Here is a 19207-nt window from a genome sequence, read left to right on the forward strand (position 1 = left end):
TTTTTTCATAACAATTTTTCATAAAAATGGCCGCCACAGGTAAACTGCTTAAATAAAAAATTTTTAAAATAGTTTTAAGGTCCTGTGTCACTTAGGAAACAAGTAGGTAAGTTTCAATTTTTGATTTGGTCAAGCCACCAGCTTATGTTTTTTTGGGACATTTCAAATAGATAGACCCAATAGTAATAATAACAAATGACAATAGCAATAACCATAATAATAAGACGGTTATCTAAAAAATTTTCAGCCTCAACATGAAGATGGCAGCACTCATCAACAAGAGTTAGGGAATGTATTCGCGCATGCGTTGAAAGGTACTCACTAAAATTTCAGCCATTTTGGATGCTGAATTGTTGTTTTATAATCGTTTAAGTCACTGTGAGTGTTTTTGTGAAAATGGAAAAAATCAAATATCGTGCTGTGATTAAACACTTGCATTTGAAAAGCAATACGCCTACACAGATTAAAACTGAATTGGATGCTGTTTACAGAAACTCAGTCCCATCATTTGCCACTGTGAAAAGATCAGCTGTTGAATTTAAACATGGTCATACCAGCTTGGTTGATGATGAGGAGCGTTCGGGACGACCAAAAACTGCAACCACCACCGATATCAAAAAAGTTCACCAAAAGTTCACCGGTAATGGACGACCGATGAATTTAGGTTAGAGAGATGGCAGAGGCTATGGGCATATCAAAAGAACGTGCTTGTCATATATTAACTGAAGAATTGGATGTGTAAGCTATCTGCGCATTGGGTGCTGTGTTTGCTCACTTTGGATCAAAAACGCATTCAAATGAACATTTCCAAGAACCTGCTGGAGCAGTTTAAGCAAAACGAGTCAGATTTTTTACATCGATTTATAACTCAAGATGAAACGTGGATCCACCACTACACTCCTGAGATGAAACAACAGTCAAAACAGTAGACTGCAAAGAATGAACCTGCTCTGAAAAAGGCGAAGACGGGGTCATCAGCCAGGAAGGTGATGGCGACTGTTTTTTGGGATAGTAATGAAATATTTTTTATCGATTATCTTCAAAAAGGTAAAACAATAACGGCAAAGTATTATGCATCATTACTTGACAAGCTGAAGGCAGAAATTGCAAAAAACGATCATAATTTAAGAACAAAGTGCTTTTCCATTATGACAATGTGCCTGCTCACACTTCCGACAGTTGCTATAACTAAAATTCACAAATTGTACTTTGAATTAGTTGACTACTCGCCATATTCACTAAATCTGCCCCCAAGTGACTTTTTCTTGTTTCTTAACCTTAAAGTATCGCTTGAAGGGAAGAGATTTTCATCGGACGAGGAGATTATTGTATACGTAAACATCTATTCTGCGAAGAAAGACGCCAACTACTATTTGGAAAGGTTAAAGAGGATAGAGCATTGCTGGAAAACGTGTATAGACTTGAAAGAAGACTTTGTTGAAAAATAAAACTGTACTTGACTAAGCAAATATGCTTTCTATGTTATGATCAAAACTTTTCAGACAACCCTCGTAATACTAATAATGACAAAAAAAAATAATAATAACAATACTAAATGTCAATAATCAATAAATTGCATACAAAATAGAATTTCAAGTAATTTTCAAGGTAAGGATTTATTTGCAGGTTACATTTAGTTACATTGTAAAAACCAGAATTTAGTATCATTGATAAAAGATATTACCACGACTGCTAATATTTACACCTCTAACAACTGGTATTACATTAATACGAAGGTTCTTTAATTACAAATACCTTTTCTGTTCAAAAATAAAACTACCCTATCAATTTATGAATGAATTTAATACTTCACTCCTTTCACTAATTGTCTATAGTTACTCACTGAACAACCTCCTATGGCCTCCCACTGCCCTTAGAGAATGCTTGTGATGTCACTTCACATGTTGCACAAAAACGCTCAACCTTGCTTCTTCACCGACTTGCATAACTCCTCGCTTAAACTGATCTTAACTTGTCTTTCCTAGAGTACACTCCTATCATCTTGACCTGCAGAACCAGACTCAAGCGTGAGAACTAACATCTGATTCCTTACATTTCGTCATGAATTCTTATTCCAAAGAATGATTATTAAACGTATGATTGTTAGCCTTAGAAAAAGAATTCCTTTTAGTTCTCCCTTCTGGATTCCTTCCATTATTTTATACAGTAAAACCTTCCAAAAACAGAATCTGACAGGACTGAGTAAGAATTCCATTTTGAAGAGATTTCCTTCTTGCAGTTTTTAAAAATCGAGCTAATTGATCGTGAGATCCTGCGCTATGAATTATACAAATGTAAAATGAAGTTAAGACAAGGATAAACGTTTGGAATAATCTGGAAATTATACTGCATATAGAGAACATTAACCACAAATTTTAAAAAATTGTTGAGTTAAAGTAAAAGAGGGTGTTTTCTATTTTTACAAGTTAGTAATTTTTCATTTAAAAGTTACGTTTAATTAGAAGAAATATACTTTTTAAAAGCGCAACATGATCTAATACTAATTCTAAAATAGAATTATTTTCTAAAATAGTCAAACACAGTTTTGTTGTTACACTTAATAGTTTTCTGTTGGAACTTTCATTTTCAATAACATTTTTAGCGGTTAACATATTCTATTGCAAATGATTACGTTCATACAAATCAAGAATTCTTCCAGTTGGGCGACCATACCCAATGCTTCTTCAAAACTGTTAATCTTGTTTTTTTGTGTCCTCTTCTTCTTCTAAACTTTAGCTAATCTTGCTAGTTTCAGACAAAATAATCTCATTTACAGTCTGAAATCCTTCTTCAGTTACCAAATAACTATCAATACCCACATAGTCTTCAACATGGACCACTGTTTGACCACTTTCTTGCAACAGAAGTTCAACTTCAAGCTATATTGTTGTATTGCACAAAGTACATGTATTGGGAACATTATCACTATTGGTTTCCATGCAGAAACCAGCTTCTTTAAATCCATTTTTAACAGTTATTTGTAATTTGTTTCAACAATGAAGAGAGCACCTTAGTGAATCCAAAACAATAACTTTTTGCATCAGTTCTTAAACAGATGAACAGGAATCCATATTGGCGAGTAGCAACTGCAGAATGTTTCCAATAATGAATTTTTGTTTTTAATAGCCTCCTAATTCAATGGTTGAGTTACAATAGTTGTGTTTGGAGGAAAGAACACAATCTTTATGTTAGAATAATTTCCATGAAAGTGACACAACACATTGTCTAAAAACCATAGAATATTTCCACTTTCAAACAGAATGCAAAACTATAACAATTTACTTCCAAGACAAAATAAAAACTATACTGCTGCATACCACGGTGTTCAAGGTACTGAATAAAATTATTCTCAGAACTGTACAAGGACTGTTTACAAAAGCTTCTGCCCACAATCAAATTTTATTAATGACTGTCGGCTTATACGCTGGAAGTTTGGAGCCCAGAATGTGATGGCGTATAATTAGATAAACAATTACAGTACTGTATCATAATAATCATCTACTGGATTTATAATTTGCAAATCATGAAAATGTACAATCTTTTTTTCTTTAATTTCCTTTCCATCTTATGGGACAAGATTAATACATAAAATTAAAAATAAAATCTATGTTTCCTTTCCGTTTCTGTATAGCAAAGTTTTCCATCTTGAGAGATTAATTTCTATAAAAATATATTGGGACTTGGGAAACTGTTCGTTTTGAGGGGGTTTCCATTTTTTGGAGGTTCCGTTTTGTAGAGGGTTCACTGTATTACTTTCTTCTTAATTGGAAGGAATCCGTTACTCAGGCCCATTATACTGGTCTTATTACAATTTATTTTTTTCTTAATAAGTATGTTTTGCCTCAAATTGGCGAAAGTTATAAAAATTTTACCTTCGTCTGAGGTAGCAATCTAAATAAAGCTTGTTCAGAAGTTACAACTGGGAACTTCGAGTCTCGTAATGCCATTGGATGTGGCACTGGTGATTGAATAGTGTTTTGAAAGCTCTTTGTTATCAATGAACACTCAAGCATATATTCATCATTTAGAATGTTATGGTGCACATCAGTATATCATTTTACTTCTATATTATTATTCTTTCATTTTTGTACATATACGCAGAGGGTTTCTTAAATGAAATGATGTTAGGTGCATGCTGCTGACAAAGTGACTGATGCCATCTAAAACTAATAAATTTCAATTTCATCTATATAAATAATCAAATTTCTTATTTAAAAAATTTATTTTTAAATTATTTTTTAATTTCCATTTTTTTGAAAATCGATAATCATTTTCAAATGCTTACACAACACAAAACTCTTCTACAAAATAAGTTACATCAATCTGATTATGAAATAATAATTTTATTTATGGGAAAGAGTGCTCACAATTGGTTTTTTTTAAAATTATTACTTATTGGTTCATTCAGACTTAAAGCTGCACGTATAAAAAAGCAACATAGAAATCGGTCTAGTTTCTCAGACTGAGCTCTCACATTGTTGAAGGAGAGTATTTTAATAAAACAGATCGCTGTTTGCTTCAAGGGAAACATTTACTGGCAACAATCTGACCAACAAGTATTCCTTCATAAAACCTTTTTATTCACCTAATCTTTTCTTTTCCCATCATTTTCAACAAAAACATACATTTTTAATAAATGGCCAAAATTTAACTTTAAATTGTTAAGTAGTTTGATAGTTATGATGTGAATAAAGTTGAAATTTATTTGATCCACATAACAGATGATTATATAAATAACTACTAGCGCACAGACAAATGGAACATTAATATTTATTAGAAATATAAAACCTGAGTTTTATATTTACGGGCATGGCCATAACAATACAGCTAACACACAACAAAAAATATTTACTAAAATTTTAAAACTTATTTTCTTTCATAAGTAACATAAAAATTATATTTTCTGCTGTTTTGAAAACTACAGAATATCCAAATTACCATCACTTTAACTAAAGAATTATTAGAAAAGACAGTGAACTTTTAAAGATACACAGAGGGGTGCAAATTAATGCACTCACTGTTTTCTAGTCCATACCTTGTGACAATCTGACTTGACGTGACAATCTGTGGCACTGACAGAGGGTTATGGTATATGTTTGGAATGACCACCAGCAGCTTCTATACAACGCCCATGGCGAAGAACTGCACACCGAACTACAGTTGTTAGTGTATCTGGTGTAATGGCAGCACATGACTATGATTTTTTTCTCATAGTTCATCGATTGTTGCTGGTTTTTGTGGATACATGTACCTTGACGGTGCCCAGAGGTAGAAGTCCAGAGGTGTCTAATCAGGAGACCCAAGTGGGTAGTCAAAAGCACCTCTTCAACCCACCCACCGTCTGGGTAGTTTTATTGATGTACAACCTAGCATCTCGATGGTAGTGAGGCAGGGCTCCATCTTGTTGCACGTAAAAAGTAGTTGCACGTAACTCTGTATGGGTTTATTATCATACAGGTTTTGGATAGCAGGCAAAATCCTTGTCTGAAGCACATCAACATACACCACACCAGTTACGGAACCCTCAAAGAAGGGGACCAATCAAACCACGCACTGATAAACCACACCACACAGCAACATCTGGTAGATTCACTGCCCTGTCCACATGAGCGTGAGGATTTTCAGGAGCCCAGTAGACACAATTGTAACAGTTAAGTTTGAATTGCACCTTGTCAATCCACACAAACTTCCTTGCAAATGCTTCATCCTCGCCAACCATGTGCTGAAACCATTCACATTACTCCCTTCAATCTGGGTTGTCCTCATTCATTGCATGTAGCAGTCTTGGAACATACACTTTCCACTTTGCACTCTTCAGAATGCGTCTTACATTTGACCGGTTTACCCCACTTTCATGTGCACTCCCTGGTTCACTGGTTTTTGTGATGATCAGGTGAAATGTTACAACACTACAGCACTGGACGCCGGACTTGTAGCTATTCATGGTCAGCTGTATCTTTTCTGGTTCCAAACTTCCTCTGCTACTGCCATTATACCTTGTGAATGTTCTCGTACTTCCTGTACCACCTCAGTACAGCCTTACGTACAACTATAAGCGAACCTCAGCTATTGTTGCTATTCGACTTGTCTTCTGCTGCTTGTTCCACCACCAACCACCGGCAAATGCGCGGCATAAATTGCCAGCTCTTCCTACAACGACAAATTTAATACTTTACACTACACTTCACATTAGATTAGTGAGTGTAAGTCTTTTTGTTTAGATATTATTTAATTATAAAGAGCGAGTAATTTTTTTTGGCCCCTCTGTATATAAATATTGTCGCCGAATGGATTCGGCAGCATGTGGCGATTTATAACCTTGCAGTAGTCCTGAGAAAGGCTGTTGCCGTTGACTGGCTTCGACAGCACAGAGTAATTTATGACCCCGTGGTAGCCCTTTCTGTTGTTGATTGGTTTCGAGAGCTCGTTGTAATTTAAAACCTTATGATAAGCCTGAGAAGACTGTTGTCGTCAAATGGCTTTGATGGCTCATTGTAATTTATAATCTTGTGGTAGACCTGAAAAGAGCCATTTTTTGCATTAGCTCTAAGAAGAACTGTTGGGTCCAAAAGCTGGTCTCCAGCAAAGTTCTCTGGTTCCTTGAATGTGTTGTCAGAGAACTCTGTAGCCTTTTTAGTGTGCTTTTGGTTTTTTTACTGGCGGTAGAATGTGTACCTCCATCAGTCTGAGCATTTCCAGTGGCATACTGCGGTTGCTGTTTTGCATCTTTTTAAGTAGACTCATAACCCCTCTGTGGTATGCAAGGCTTAAATTTCTACCAACGTGAACCCACTGCATCACAGCGAAGAGGTGGCAAGAACTTCTGGTCGTAAGTACTCAATTACTAGTAAGGGAATACTCCCTTAAGTCCTACTCGCATTCTTTTCAGAAGGAGGGCCATAATAAGTAATTATTTTAACTGATCCAGAAGCGGCTAAGTGGTACGAAGAGTGACCAGGGAATACAGAAGGGCCCCAAACGCTCGTACCTTGCTGCGGGTAGCTGTCTCACCTGTGGGCTTGCCCAATTTTTCCAGACACAGGGTTGCCCAATTCATGGACACAGAGTTACCCGCCCAGGTTGAACCTAATTTTTTGTTGGAGGCGTTCAAAAAGGTGACGGGCAAACCAGGCACTTCTGCCTTCCCTGTTCAAGGTAGCCCAGGGTGACCTGGACTACCTTGTAGAATTCTTAGAGCTCCCTGGCATCGCAGACACAGGTGCGAGGAAGGCTATTCTTCCTCGCTTACCTAAAAATTCGAGAAGCCCTTTCCACTATGGCAGAAGGGTATGAGACTCTAGCCTCCAAGTCCAAAGAGGATAAAGTTGTTCAAAAAGCGGCTCAGCCACAGCACAGCTGAGGCGCTATGCAAAGGTACTACATGGCAAAAGTGGGAAGCCAGTCAGGCCAAGAAACCCAAACTCTGGCCTTGTTTGTGAACAAGCCAGAGGTTCACCGAAGACAAGCGCTGACTTAAAGGACTTCCAGGCTGCCCTTTGTGACAGCCAGAAATGCCTTCAGATTAAGGATATTAAAGAGACCAGCAAGGGTCTAGTGATTGTGGCAGATAATAAGGAGATGGTCCGTGTCATCCAAGACTCTCCTGCTGTGAAAAAGCTTGAGGTCAAAGTTGACCACAAGCATGGTCGTAGGCCCCAGGTCACAATTTATGACATTGACTGTAGCCTGTCTGATGAGGAGGTTCTGACCCTGATCAGGGATCAGAATACAGATTTGGATGAGACTGCATTCAGTGCAGGTTCATCTTCAAGACTGGAAAGCGTGATGTCGCTCAATATCATGGGGTATTCAAATTAGGTGCTGATCTCGTCCAGAAGTTCTTGTCGAAGGGTAGAATCATTCTGGATTTTGCATCGTGCTGCGTCAAGGAATACCTTGACGTGCAGTGGTGCTTCAAATGTTGTTGCTTCAGCCACACGGCAGAATTCTATAAGTATGCATTGGTCTGCGTGCATTGTGGTGAAGAGAGCTACAAGCGTGAGGACTGTCTGCAGAAAAAATAGCCTCCAACTTGCGTAAATTGTAAGAGGTTGCACAAGAGTCATAGACACTCCATGAATAGTAAGAAGTGTGATTGTTACAAGAGAGCAGTTGAGATTTACTTCAACTCTCCCATTGGTTATTCGGTCAACTTAATGCCCAGAGTGCCTATGTAGTCCAAGTTGAGCTAGCTGAAGATGTCGAAAAACAGCTTCGATGTTGTCCTTCTGCAACACCCTTATGTGGTCAAAGGTGATCTGCCAGGTTTCCCTGGTAGTAGGAAATTTTTTGTTGGCGACAGAAAATCCGTCGTAATGTGCAGGAAGTTTTTAGATAGTGTTTTCATACCGTCAAGCCTCTGACATGCATCATGTTGTTGTTAAGCTTGCTGTGGATGGTCTGGACCTGGTTGTTGTTAGTTCGTACTTTCAGTGCAGGGATCCCACTGAACAGCATTTGGAAAAGTGGGATAGAATTGTTAGGCTGGTAGCAGGTTGTCCAATTCTTATAGGTGCAGACACGAATGCCAAATTGCCTCTTTGGCACAGTGGGATCACAGATGCTGGTGGCGAGTTAATCAAAGTTTTCATCGCGCAGTATCATTTCGATGTGTTTAATGTAGCCGGCGAACTGCCCAGTTTTGCTGGTGCAGTTGAGTTGTGGAGGGCCTTCCATGGTACCAACATCAATGTTACCATTGGTAAGGACATCCCAAGTAGTAATCTGAACTGGTCTGTAGTCGATGATTGTGTGAGTGATCATCGACTGATAGTTTTTGAGTTAATTTGGCTGCACAATGTCTATAGGGGGAACGTCCCTGCTGTTCAACAAGGACGTTCCCCTGCTTCCTGCACAGGTGGGCAGATTGGCCACGGTTTCTAATATTCTTGTGGCCACACTTCAAGTTTTCACTCAAAGGCTGGACGATGTCCCATTAGATGACCTGGCAGAGAATTTCTCTTCTGTGGTAGTTGAAGCTGCTGACCAGTCGATCCTCAGAGGTACGAGAGAGTAGCTGGATGGTGGACTCGAGACTTGACCACAATGAAGCAGACTGTGGGCCGGCTCAGGAGAGCCACACAATGTGGAAGTGACCCTAATCGGTGTGCAGCTCTACTTGTGGACAATCGCCGGAAAAAAACTGAGTATTTTCATAAAGTTAGGGCTTCAAAGTGCGATTCCAGGCGCTCTTTTGTACAAGAGCAGGAAAATAAAGACATATGGAGAGTTTTCTATAGAGTACTTGGTCAGAAGCAGAAAAAAGACATTCTTCTGTTGGCTCTCTCGACCCAGGATGGAGTTGTTGTAGACAAAGATTGTCTACTCACTATTCTGATGAACGATCTACTTCCATATGATACTGAGGTTGGTGAAACCTCATATCATCGACGTCTTCGCAGGGAAGTCATAGGTTTTTGCTCTGATAATTTGTCTTCTGAGATTACTGAGGCGGAAGTCCGCCAAGTAATTTGTAGCCTGGCTAGGAATAAAGCCTGTGTATATGATGGTATCACAGTGGAGCTCCTTGTTCGCACCTTGCCGTTGATTCTTGGTCCTTTGACTAGGGTTTTTAATAGGATGCTTACTGCTGGATATTTTCCAGCACGTTGGAAATGTGGTGTTGCTCTTCAAAGGTGTCGACAAGGATCCCATTATAAGTTCTACTTACCATCCTCTGACGCCCTTGCCTGTAGTAGGTAAGGTTTTTGAGGTCTTGTACCTCTGCATTAATTCTAGATTGACTTCTGCTGATGGACGATCAGTACGGTTTTCGCCCTGGCAGGGCCACAGAGGACACAATACTTTAGGTAATGGATCTGGCTTCATTCAGCGAGTGCAAATACGTACTTTGCGTTTTTTTGGACATATCCGGGGCCTTCAATACCTTGTGGTGGCCTTCTGCCTTGTTTCAACTTCAGCAGCATGGGTGCACGCTAAATGAGATTAGAACTCTCTCAAGGTACTTCAGTGATAGAACTCTTATCCTTTGTGATGGCAGCTCGGAAGTAGGAAAGACCCTGTCCAAAGGTTGTCCACAGGATAGTGTTCTAGGTTCACACATCTGGGTCGTTGAGTTCGACTCTCTCATGCGATTACGGATGCTCAGTGGCTGCCGCATCATGGCTTATGCCAACGATGGGTTGCTGCTGGTCGAGGGCAACTTGCGTGCCAAGATAAAGCTCAGAGCGACACAGGTTGTGGACTCTTCAGCATAAGATGGTTTTCAGTGCGGAGAAAACCACTATATTACTTAAAGGTTGTCTAGCCGAGATCCATCACCTGTGAGATGTGATGGACGACCTTTCCAATTAGGTATGTTACTGTTAGGAAGTATCTGGGTGTTATCCTTGATGAGGCTTCAATTCAAGGAGCACCTTCAGTTTGTTGCAAAGGACACTGATGTCTTCTTTGGTGTCCATAGAGTTCATTCCGATTGGGGGTTGAATTATCGAACCATGCGTATTCTTTACAAAGGTGTCTGTGCAGCCATTATGTTGTACGATGCGCCCGTCTGGGCTCATCATCTACATACAATTCCAATGTTATAGGGATATTCTTTTGAGAACCCAGCATCTTCTATTGTTAGCTGTTATCGGTGGCTACAGAACTGTCTCGAGAAAGAGGTAGTCTCTGTAATCACCAGCATTAAACCCCTTGATATTCTAGCTACAGAACATAGCAAGCGGTACATCTACAAGAAGGAAGGCCTTCTTCAGGGTGTATGTGAGAAATTGAAGACCAAGGTTTTGACTCTTGGCAAGCTAGGCAAGATGATTCTTCTGCAGGTTGATACATGCATGATATCTTTCCAAATGTTAGGAAGCTGTGAGCAATTAGTTGGGTTTCCCCCAATTAGTATAAAATTCCTTTCAGTACAGGTGTCTTTAGGGATAGTTGGATAGTTTGACTAGGTTTGGTTTGGTTGATTCGAGCTTGTGCCCGGACTGTAGAGTCAATGACAACACAGACCATGTCCTTGATGTCTGTCCCTGGTACGAGGCTGAGCGTACCAGAGTTGTTAGGTAACTCGAGAAAGTGTATTCATTCTTTGACCTGCGGATAACTTGGAAGATTCATAGAGATTGAACTATTGTGACTGGCTTCCTCAGTTTCCTCACCCTGAGCAGAGCGACTGATTGGTTATAGTAGAGTAGCACCCCCAAGTGGCTATGGACCACCTGGGCAATTGTTTGGCTGGAGGTAGGTGCAATGGCATCAAGCCACGGTTAGATAGTATTAATGGTGATTATTTTTTATTGTTTAACTGTCAGCGGAACAGCGACTACACTGCTGAGGGCATGGGTTACCATGCAGCTGTGAGGTGTAGCGGCATCTTGGTGATGGTTGAAAGCAAGTAAATGTCACACAGGACTCTGCGATGGAGCTGGGTGGGTGTAGGAGGTCTGTCCACCTCTCCCTTGTAGACCAGACCTGAGTCCGTAAATTAACCTAACTTTGGAGTATAAACTACAGTTGAGTTCATTAAGGGAATAAGGACTAAATTTTGTTATGAACAACATTTTTTGGTGGTATGTTGTTAAATATGACTCGAATCTCGAGACATTTATTAGAAATTGACTCAATAAAAGTAGAACTAGGCATGGGGTTCGTGCTACCATGAACTCAGTTAGCTAGTTCAGAGGGAAATGATGTAGGACATTCAAGATGTCCGGATGAGGCCTACAGCGAAGGCAAAAGCTGAGTTCATAAATCACTAATGTAAATGTTTACCAAGGCATTTACATTAGTGGCATCCGAACCAGGCCACACTTATTACAAATAAGCATGGCCCCCATATGACAATAAACCTATATCACAATAATCCTATGAGATGTAAAAAGTCAGAGGGCAAAAGATGACTCCCATTAAAGCCCATCAGAGCTATGAGCAGGAGTGGTGGTGACCAGAAACGTCATGAGGTGGGTGTCTTCTCTTATGGGGTTGGGATGGTCTTCGGCAAAGTCGAGGAGTTGTGGCTCGTCCATTGAAATCAGACCAGGCTTCCCCTCAGCAGCAGCTGGGTCCCCACTATAGCATGGCAGTGGTGGCCCCCAGAGCCCTGCAATGTCGGATCAGTGTCGGTTGTCTTTTGCCAGCTCAGCCAAGCCGGTTCTTCCTGAGTGATCCCATGCTGGGCCGGCTCCTGCTGCTGAATCCACCAGCCAGGGTGATTGAAGCCCAGTGAGCTGGAGTGGGAAGATATGCTCGTGTCCAGCGGCTCCCTCAGTGGGCCAGCCAGGCCTGCTGCTCTGGCAGGGATGTTGGTATCAGCCGGGAAGTCCCACGCTGAGGCAGCCAGGTAACTTCTTCTGTCTTCTTCTTTTGGTCTTCTCCAGGTGGTGGTCGACGATGAATTAAAAATTCACTCTCGTGCAAGCTCTTTTATTGGAGCCTGAGTGGTGGGGCTGCAGCACCACTATGGTGGGAGAACTACACAGTCATCTGCACAGCAGGAGTGAAGTTTGTACCATCACGTAGGGTACTACTTACATCTGAGCTGCTGCCATTGCCGTCCACCAATATTAAGTTTGGCATATAAGTGGAAAAAATATATACATCTCTTATCATTATTAAAATTCTCTAAAAACAAAATGGATACACGAATTTACTAAAATGTAAGTTACCTGTTATTAGGTCGACTACAAGCTCCATTCTTCCTAAGCATTCGATAGGACGGTTAAAATGTGGATTTTTAAAGAAAATATTGCTTCTCATGGTGAACGAGACAGAACCATAACGTTTAATAACAATTCCATTTTTTTTGGCACTGATAAAATCAAAAAAAGAAAAAAATTTAAATTTCTAAATTATAAAAAATTGGTAGATTTTTAATAAGAATTTCAAACCAAAATAAATACAACTTTCTCTCAGAAATTAAAAATTTCTCTCTTTCTCTCACAATTTGTTTTACAAGGTAAAATTGAAAAACTAAAGGTCAATTTATATTTAGAAATAAATCTTGAAGCTTGTCTCTATGGTTCCTTTTAACGTTGTACTTTGAATGCAATATTAGGTTTCCAGATCATAAGCAAAACTGGGTTTGAGTTTTCTGATAGATTTCAAATAGAGCTCTTTTCAAAAAGATTTACCACCAGGTTCAATACCTATGAAACAACCATATTTCACAAAAGACTATACTCTACAATGGTTGTTTTTGTATAGTCAACTAATTGAGCAAAGCAAGGTTTTACCTTACCATTTTGTCTGTTTGTTTATGATGGTTACAGCCAAATAGGTTTTTTTTTATCTTTATGAAATGCTGTGTAATAGAATGAGGCGTGTAACAATATTTCATAGAATTTTCTGTTTTAAAATGGTAGATGATGGCCTTCTTAGACTGGTTGAAGGAGAGGTGCAGTAGAAGTGAACTCTCTGACACCAGTCAGGGGTTCTGACAAACCGAACATAAGGTTCATCTACTCCTTAGTTGAACAACCTAACACTTAAAAAGAGTTAAATTAAGAGTTTAAATAAACACACCGTTGGTTTTCAATAAACAATTATTCACTCCTCAAACACTTATTATTAAAAAATTTTTTAATTAAAAAAACATGATAAGGAAGTGCCCACAACGTGGTTCCAATAAAGGAAAATTATAAAGATATGCTGGAAGTACTTATTCGCTAGTTAGCTGATAATACCCATATCCTTGCAAACAGTTCTTATTGCTAATCAAGTAATACTATTTTTAGCACTCGCTAATCATTCCATAACTTATGATTCTATTTTGTATTTTAATTTTTACTTTCACTTAATAATTCAATCATTGATGAGGCTCAAATTTTTATGACAAAAAGTTTATTCAGTAAAAAATAAACATGTATATATATCATTATCATACTAAAACAAAAATATGAAAGTTTATCTGTTTGTTACTCAATCACACAAAAACTACCGCACCGATTTTCATGAATCTTCTTCTTTTTTTTTTTTAACGAGAACATAGCATTTTTTTTAAAGTTATTTTTTGTTTAGGTTCATGGTTCTTTTCTTCGTTATCATTATAATTTAATATATTTATGTTGAAAGTTATTTTTACACCAAAAAAAAAATGAATTATCATGTGTTAATTTTATGAAAAATAAAGAAATTATGCATTTTTGAAAAAAAGTTATCGGTATGTGAAACATATAAATTTCTTCATCCAGAAAAAACTCTACTGCACCAACTTCAATGAATCTTTCCTTTTTTACTTTTTTTGTAGCAAAACATATAGCCTACAAAAACCCCACAAGCTGAATTTCAAGTAGTATCCAGAGCTGCCCAGATCTTGGATGAATCAAATGAGTGGTGGGTAAGATGTTAGTTTTTTTTCTTCAACTGCTCATTAATGTAATATTTTACTATTTTCAAACCACTGATGATTGTTTTTTAATAATTAAAACATGTACTCATCTTAGGGAGATTTCATAATAAAAGCTACCTATTGTAATGGGTACCATGATTCGACTTCTGTAAAATTTTGACTTATCTTTGCGTTTCACATCCCCCAGACCCCAAAACCATCATCAGTAAAAACGTTTATATATATATACATTTATATATATGAGGTCTATAAATAAAATAATGAGACTAGTTCAGAAAATATTTTTTTTTACAATCCAATTACACATGGACTCTATCACCTTCGAAATAGTTCCCTTGGTAAGCCACACTTCAAACGGTTTTCCCACTCTTCATAGCAGTGTTGGAACTCAGAAACTGGAATATCCTTCAGATGGTCGGTTACATTATTTTTTTATGTTTTCTACTGTTTCAAAATGGTATCCTTTGAGGTGTTTTTTTCAAAAACGGGAACAAGAAAAACTTGCAGTGACTCATTTCGAGGGAATAAGGTGGTTGAGGAACTACAGGAATGTTTTTCTTTGCCAAAAACTCATTGATTGAGAGTGCAGTGTGACAAGGTGCATTATCATAATGCAGCATCCAGTTGTCTTTGATGACTGGTCTAACACGAGCAACTGTTTTTCACAGTCTTTCAAGAATTTCTCGGTAAACATATTGATTTACAGTCTGTCCTGCACGCAAAAATTCCTTATAAACAATGCCATAACTATCGAAGAAATAAATTAACATGGTTTATACTTTTGATTTGCTCTATTTTGCTTTTTTGGGATGTGGTGAGTTTGAAGTGTGCCACTCCTTGCTCTGACATTTTGTTTCTGAGTTGTACTCAAATATCCAAGATTTATCACCAGTAATAACATTTTTTTTAGAAAATCAGGATCAGTTTAAATTTGCTCTAGAAGATTTAAGACATAGTTAAGACAAGACATAAGACAGGGCGGCACTTCCACCCTGTTGTTTTTTTTTTTCAACAGTGAGGTTTTTTGGGACCAATTTTGCGCAAACATTTTTCATTTCAAATTAGTTTGTCAAAATTTGATGGACTATGGTACGGTTCAAATTCAATTGTTCTGCAATCATTCTGGCAGTTAATCGCCGGTTGTATCGTATCAAGTCTCTGATTCACATCAACATTGTCATCACGTTTTGACATTAACGGTCTTCTTGAGCGTGGATCATCCACAACTGATTCCCAGCCATCTGAAAATGCTTTAAATCACCTAAAAACTTGGGCTCTTGACAGAGCATCATCTCCATACGTCCTTTTCAATTTTAAAAAAGTTTCAGTAGCATTCTCACAGAGTTCAACACAAAACTTGATTGCACAACGTTGCTCATAATTAGTTTCAAATTAATTTCACAAAAACTTGTCTCACAAAAAGTTTATTTACATCTCATGTAGCAACAATAGACTAAAAATATTAATACCTAATATAAATCAGCTGTTCATATAACCATATGTTTACTAGTAACTTTACAGTATTGCTACTTTGGCTGCAAAAAATAAAACTAGTGTCATTACTTTATTCACAGACCTCGTATATATATTTCACTATCTTGAGGACATGATAACTGCTGTAGTTTTGCACCAATCACTTTCAAATCAATACACAAGAACCGAAATCTTAGTCGAGCTTGTTAATGGACAAAATCAGACCATGGAGGTGGAATTGGGGGGCTTTTTCAAAAAAACAAAATATCGCTAATGTAAAACCACCAGTAGTTGACATTGCACTAGTAGTTGACACCTACAACGAAAAAATACAATAACAAGAGAAACAAAGGTGCCAGATGATTAATATTTGTCTGTCTGTGTAGTGTAGCTCTCTAGTGGTGAGTATGTGAACTACTGTACCGCCATCTTTAGCAGCAGTCTCACCATGATCATCTGATGACAACATTGTATGTGTTTTAATTGATTGTTGTGATTTTGTTGTAGAGTTTGCTAAGAACAGGGTGAAAGGTAAGCATTGCAAATTTAAACACCAATTGTAATTTTGATTAAGAAGGTATTTAGTAATTTGTTTTAGACTCTAAAGTGTACATATAGTTATTTAAAATAATCAAAAATTTAAAAAAAATGGCTGTTGGGCGTCGTGTCAACTACTGAAACTTTACATGACATAATATTGAGTAGTTGACACGGGGTGTCAACTTGTGGGTAATAATATAATTTGATAGTTCTGCTTTATTTGAGTGTTATTTAACTGCTTACAAAGCAAAATCGTGTATTATAACCTCCAAAAAATTTTCAAACTATCGTATCCAATAGTTGACAGGCGGTGACAGACTATTGGAGCCACAATGTGTCAACTTCTGAATTACTCCCTCTTTCATTTTCAGATGCCTCTAACTAAGGGAAATTTAGAAATTATACACAAGAGGCAATGGAAGCGGCTGTGGAAGATGTAAGGTTGCATAAAACACCATATAAAACTGCAGCAAAAAAATTTAACGTTCCAAGGGTCACTTTAAAGTACAAAGTGGAAGGAAAACACCCAATTGACAGGTAACTCAGCTCTGTAAGTTTTTATGTCCAACTTAGGAGTCTACATCCTAAACTTAGTGTCAATAAGACAGCAGCACTGTATTTTTATCCCTACACCTAAATTGGTTATTTATATTAACTTAAATCAACTTTATGCGTTGGCTAGTTTAGGATTTCAAGACTTCGGAACCTAGTCTTAATATAGCCACTTTACATAGTATGTGGCTACCTAACTTAGTCCTTATTTGGCTAACTTAGACTGATAATGCCTTTTTTAGGAAAATGGGTCCAGCGGCCATATTGAGTATAGGAGAAGAAACTACTATCAGGAATTGGATTTATAGCATGGCCCGTGCAGGATTTCCTGTTACAATGCAGGAGGTTGTCTTCAGTGTGCAGCGCCTTTTAAAAGAGTTAAAGAGGCCAAACCCGTTCAAAGATAGCTGCCCAGGAAAATCATGGATGAAAGGATTCATGAGAAGAAACCCTGGGATAGCTGTTCGTATGTCCCAAAACCTTACCACATCAAGGGCTGCTGTGTCCAAGGAAAGCCTTTGTAATTAGTTTAAAGAAGTAGAGACATTGAGAATAAACAAAAAGACATTTTACAAGATCCAAGAAGAATCTTTAATACAGATGAAACAACTTTATTTTTAAACCCAAAGGGTGGTAAAGTTTTAGTAAAAAAAGGGGACAAGACAGTATATCAGCAAGTAAATCCAGACGAGAAAGAATGTCTCACAGTCCTTATCACAGGAAGCGCAAGTGGTGCTGTACCTCCCCCAACAGTTTTGTATAAATATAAAAGGATCCCGCAGGAAATTGTGGAGAATTTCCCTCCAGCATGGGGCTTGGGAAAAACAGAGTCTGGTTGGATTACTTGCAAGGCATTTTTCGAGTTTGTTGCTGACATTTTCTACCCATGGCTGAAGAAAGAAAATATTCCTTTGCCAGTTGTTCTTTTTGTGGATGGGCACTCATCTCATCTGAGTTTGCAAGCGAGCCAGTTTTGTGAAAAAAATGGCATCATTCTCATCACACTGTTCCCAAATAAGACTGATGGATGTTTCGGTTTTCAGGACTCTTAAAGAGCACTGGAAGAAGAAAGTACATGAATGGAGGTTATCCAATTTGGAGGCTCCAGTCTTAAAGAAAAAAGATTTTTTTCTTACATCAAAAGATTTTTGATGTATTACAAGTGACTATCCTGGAGAATGGTTTTAGGAAGTGTGGATTGTTTCCATGGAACCCAGAAGCTATCACTCTCCCATTAAACATTAAAGGTGATAATCAAGTCACAAAAGCCGAAGAATGCAGACGATTTTTAAAAGGGCTTCAGTTTCTCAATCTGAGTATTCCAGAAAGCAAGCTCAAAATATTCTGTAACAGTAATACAAATAAAAAGTTGGAGGAAAAAGATTTTTCACTCTTTGAACTGTGGCAGAACATAAAACTAGAACTAGAAAGTAGTTTGTTAAATGCATCTGGTCCTACTAATGAGCCTGACAATCAAAGCATTGAGGATGGGGACCTGTCATCTGCAACACTCACTCCTGGTGTTATTGACGAGTCTGCTAATCATACCACTGATGATTACAATCAGCCATCTGGAACGAACAATACTACTTGTATCGATAAGCCTGCTAAAGATAGTATTAATCATACTGATATTTGTCAAGCTTCTTCAGTATCCACAGAAATCCCCAGCCCCTACAAAAGACACTTTTTTTCCAGAAAGACAAGACCGAACCGAAACAAAAACGATCTACGAAGGAAAAAATGCCTGCTATTGTCTCAGGACAGCTATGTCAAGAATATTTTAGAAAGAAGTTGGCAAAAAAGGAAGAATTAGAAAACAGAAAACTGGAACGTGCTGCCGAGAGACAAAGGAAAAAAGATGTAAAAGAAAGAGCAAAACAAGATAAAGTTCAGCAGCATAAGAAAAGGACCGCAAAGTGGGTAGTTCATTACGAAGACAGCTCTGACTATGATATGGATGAGATGCCATCCGACAGTGAGAGTGATTTTAAAGATGAGAGCGATGAGGAAAACATACACGAGAACAACCTTAAGAAACCAGTAGAGAGAAAAGTAGGTGAGTACGTAGTCTTTTCCTATGAAGAAGAGTTATTTCCGGGGGGTTATAACTGATGTTTCTGAAACAGCTGCTACTATTTCAGCAATGCAAAAATCTGGGAGACTCTGGAAATGGCCACAAAAAGTGGATAAATTGGACTATGAATGGAAAGCTGTATTGTGCCACATTGACGAGCCTTTAAAAATGAGTACAACGAGAAATGTTTACTCAGTCCCGGAACTCGAATTTATATGGGATTAACTTCTTGTATTCCGATAACTTAGCACAACCTA

The 19207-nt window shown here is 38.1% G+C and overlaps 1 protein-coding gene across 1 annotated transcript in view; it reads right to left on the reverse strand.

Moving 5' to 3' along the window:
• Positions 1–19207, reverse strand: part of LOC142323164 (uncharacterized) — a 104870-nt gene that overhangs the window by 55474 nt on the left and 30189 nt on the right. Inside the window, exon 6 of the mRNA XM_075362445.1 lies at positions 12627–12769. Coding sequence (XP_075218560.1) covers positions 12627–12769 — 143 coding nt within the window. The remainder of the gene's footprint in view (positions 1–12626; positions 12770–19207) is intronic.

This window comes from Lycorma delicatula, chromosome 4 (assembly GCF_047948215.1).
Source record: "Lycorma delicatula isolate Av1 chromosome 4, ASM4794821v1, whole genome shotgun sequence".
Classification (NCBI taxonomy): domain Eukaryota; kingdom Metazoa; phylum Arthropoda; class Insecta; order Hemiptera; family Fulgoridae; genus Lycorma; species Lycorma delicatula.